Source organism: Sphaeroforma arctica (genome assembly GCF_001186125.1).
Source record: "Sphaeroforma arctica JP610 unplaced genomic scaffold supercont1.1046, whole genome shotgun sequence".
NCBI lineage: Eukaryota > Ichthyosporea > Ichthyophonida > Sphaeroforma > Sphaeroforma arctica.
Genome location: NW_014039512.1, coordinates 1 through 4,068, shown reverse-complemented (window position 1 = coordinate 4,068; position 4,068 = coordinate 1). Strand labels below are relative to the sequence as shown.

General features: G+C 41.0%; 1 protein-coding gene across 1 annotated transcript; it reads right to left on the bottom strand.

Annotated features, from left to right (window-relative positions):
- Positions 1-1,007: 1,007 nt before the first annotated feature.
- On the bottom strand, positions 1,008-3,931 carry SARC_09790 (hypothetical protein; the record flags this gene model as incomplete). Its single annotated transcript, XM_014296181.1, has 3 exons — positions 1,008-1,261; positions 2,345-2,444; positions 3,835-3,931. Coding segments are annotated over 3 exons (349 nt in total), but the record flags the coding sequence as incomplete, so codon positions are not given.
- Positions 3,932-4,068: the final 137 nt, after the last annotated feature.

Sequence of the window (4,068 nt, the reverse complement as noted above, 5' to 3'; positions counted from 1 at the left end):
GACAGCAATGGTAAGGCTACGTTCAACGACTGGAGATTATGTCACGTTGCACATTGAAGCACAGTTTGTGGACGAAAGTTCAGGCAAACCTATGGTAGGACTTAAATTTATAATAGATAATTTAAGTTTATGATGGATAATATAGGTGATAGTATGCTTGTAGCAGTGGATGTGGTTTTACTCACAGATTCGTTCTCATAATAAATCTGATAAAAACATGGAGGTATTGAATACAGTTTCTTAGCTTTTGCATGATACTATTTGTTACGGTGTTTTTAGGAAGCAATAGTTCAATGGGTATTATACACATGACTGATGTTCTAGAGTATTCCAGTTCGCAGCTACATATTTTGTACGTCAACACTACGTATCTACTATATAAGTCGTCAGATACATATTTATTTGCAGACTGTCGGCTGCCATGCTGCCACCACTCCCATCTTTGACACAAAGCCAACGCTGTTCTTTCCCCAAGTTTGCTATCTTATAATATTTAAATCAAAGAAAGGCGTGTGGTTTATGTTGCTTATTTTCGAAACTGATTCAACAGTTCAGTATAAGTCGCAGTATATATTTCGGTTCAGTGTGAATACTACATACACTTCATGTATACGGATATAATGACTCCGCCTGCTTGAGAATATCACGTTATCGAAGCTTGTTGCTATAGGTGTTTTAAAGCGTTTTAAAGCCAGGTCAGATTTCCCAAAAGCATATTTTCTGTCTTGAAAGCAGCGTATCAATTCTCGGATCATGATGGAAATTCAACACGAACAAACCAAAGTATCCGAGTGGGTTTGATTATGTGGTTTTGTATATTATATGTCTATTGAATATTCAGTTGGATCCTGGTGTGGTGAAGGCGCAGTATAGTGAATATGCTATTGCTAGGCATACACAACGTATCGCTAAGAATCTATAAGAGCAGCAAATATCTTGCGTATCCTTCCCGTTACCATACTTGAAATATTGTCCGAAAGGGGGGCCTTCTGCATCATTCATCGAAAGGCAACTGCTATGATTAAATATAAGAAGCGTATGATATTCGGGGGTTGAAAAGGCGCAACCTTTATTGAGATAGAGAGCGTTTCCTGCACGCGTATCCAGCTTCAGCTATTACGCTCCTCCGGGGGTATGTACTCCAGGCCAAGATTCTCAAAAATATCCTCTTCGGATTTGCAGATGAGCAACACAGGTTTACCGTCCCTATCCCTCTTGCCAACTACCTCGAGTCCCAACTTCCCATTGATGTACGCAGGCGCTGAAAGTGGGATGAGGGGGAAATAGTAGATGTCAGCGTGAGAGCTATAGCCCATGCGCAATGGTCTTGTTTATGGAACAGAATACTGGCTAGTATATTTCAAATTCACTTGCTGAAGATATGTCTGTTGTCGTCTATAAGAGATGTCAATTGCATACTTTGTTTATTGACGTATACAAGCTAAGACGGTAACTATTCTAACATGACATAAAAAAATGGAATCGGCATCCGAATCGATCGCACTCGCGAAATCAAATTCAGATTTATACAACAAGGCACAAGTTTTATGCCATCGAATAGAAATGTTTACCGCGTGCTTGACTGCTTAGCGTCACTAACACACGAGCCAACGAGTCACGACAGGGGAGAATGAGCATGCTTGTACATTTTTTTTTAAACACTCAAACATCAAAGTCCAAGCACAAGATTCCCCCGGATTGAAAAAATACATAAATATACACTAGAATCTGTATTCAATTCCTGATTTTTACAGCTATGCACTTATTGTGTTTATATCGAATATGTAAAAGAATTTACTAGCGTGCTATTTGGGATAAGCCAAGTTGATCCCACGTCAGGACATAAAAAAAGGCACTGGGCATGTATTTTTAGTATTTACAAACTTTTAAGCAGTTATTCCGCAGTACAGTGTCATACACAAGGCATTTCCTCTCTACTACAAGAAGGAGAGTAGGGAATAGGCATCAAAATAAATACATAGCTATTCCCGATTCATGTAGTGCTCTCTACTCTCGTTCTCTATCTCGAGAGGGCTGCAAGGCATTTTTATCGTTTATGCTGTCGAATAAAAGCTCCACGTCAGGACGATGGACCTGTCTGACGCGGACATGGATACAAACTTACAACACTTTGCCCAACACAAGTAACACAACAAGAGAGAGGGAAATGGGAATATTCCTATTTCCTACATCGGGGGGATATCCAATATTTATGCACTGGGCAATATCCAATATTTATGCACTGGGCACCGCCCTGGCCCACAGCCACAGTCCCCTAACAGTAGTACTTGTTTCAGCGAACAATTTTATAATGTGCGTGTTTACTCACGACAGGTATACTTACTGCTGTGCTTTTTTGCGTACTCGCTGAGACTGCGCAGGAAAAGGGTCGAACCGCTCCAATTCAAGAGCACATGTGCCCAACATTCCGCACGGGACAATACCTGACATTTTAAAGACCAAGATGTTTTTTAGAACAAAATCAAACAGTATTTTAAAAAAATAAAAAAGTATATATTACGTTCTTATTTTTATATGAGTATAAAAACGAAAGACTTTTTGTCTTGTACACAATACTCATAATATCAAACATTCTTAGAGTAACCTTTTTAAAATTTCATACAGGGGAGTTCTCGATGAGAGATATTTATGTGGAGTTGGACATATTGGTGTCTTGGACGTTGGACGAGATTCTGAAATCTGAGTGGCAAAAGCCGAACTTCCGAAGCGATCAAGCGAATAGCTATTTAGAGCCTCTTTTAAATAGCGATATGTAAGCAAACTCGAACAGTCATACTCGCCTTACGAGTTACGAGAGAGTTACGATGTACGAATTGTAAATACACGTGGGTAGTGAGGGGGGGGGAGGGAGGAGGGAGGGAGGGGGAAGTGGTGAGAGTTGAGAGTTGAGACTGAGTGGGACTTCTTCAGTATTCAGGCTACACACATTTCACAACACAAGCGAGCAGAGGGCAGAGCACAACAGATACAGAGGCTACAATCACAACACACACAAGAGTATGCCGAATGGACATTGGACGACAGGCAAAAGCGATACGATGTAAACAGGAAAATAATAATAAAATGGAGTGACTACAATCTCCCTCTCTCTCTCGGAGAAAGACGGGTGGCGTCAGATATTAAGCAATACCGGATACGATGAAAAATTGAGGGACTTACATTCTAATAGACAGGACAGGAGGGCAGAAAAGCGATTCGATAACTCCAAGATGCGAAACAGTCACTCCACGCAGGCCGCAACACGGCCACGGAGGAGGACTCGAGTCACCAGACTGAGTCTGACCACTGACCATCACCACCACCACACCAATATGTCAATTGCCACCTCACAAAGCCACAATGCAATAAAAGACAATCCACGTGATTTCAAACACTCTGTTATTTATATATATTTAAAAAAAATATAACAAACACATCGGAGCGAGCGAGAGAGCTCATCACAAAAGCGGGATGATCAGATCACTGGAACTAAGGAAACACAATCCAACCAAAAATCACACCATTACTACCATAGCGGGCCGATCAAGATTTAAGATGCAAGAGCGAGGAAAAGTGAAAACACCACATCAGTATTCAGACTCTCAGACATGAATAACGAATACTTTATTCCTAACAACCATAGCCTTCTAAAACAACATGTCACAACGGGGCTATATCCATCATAGCCTTCTAAAAAAACAAACAATGATATATCCCTTTATCCACATAACGGTACAAACACATGGCGATAGCGGGTTCAGTTACTTGAATACATCAAAATAGCGGATGATCAAGAAACAATAGTACGACCATCACATCCGTAGCAGTCCATACCAAATCGATGCGGCGGTGTGGACAGCCCTCCAGCTTCAGAACCAGCAGCGCGGTGAAGAACGGCTTGTCCTTAGTCCACGTGCCTTCACTTCTGCTCGTTTGCACACATCCGTTACCATGGTGATATGAGGGTTAATATTTGCAGTTGATGTGATCTAGATTAGAAGCAATATATATATATATATAGATACACACACATACACACACACACACACACACACACACACACACACA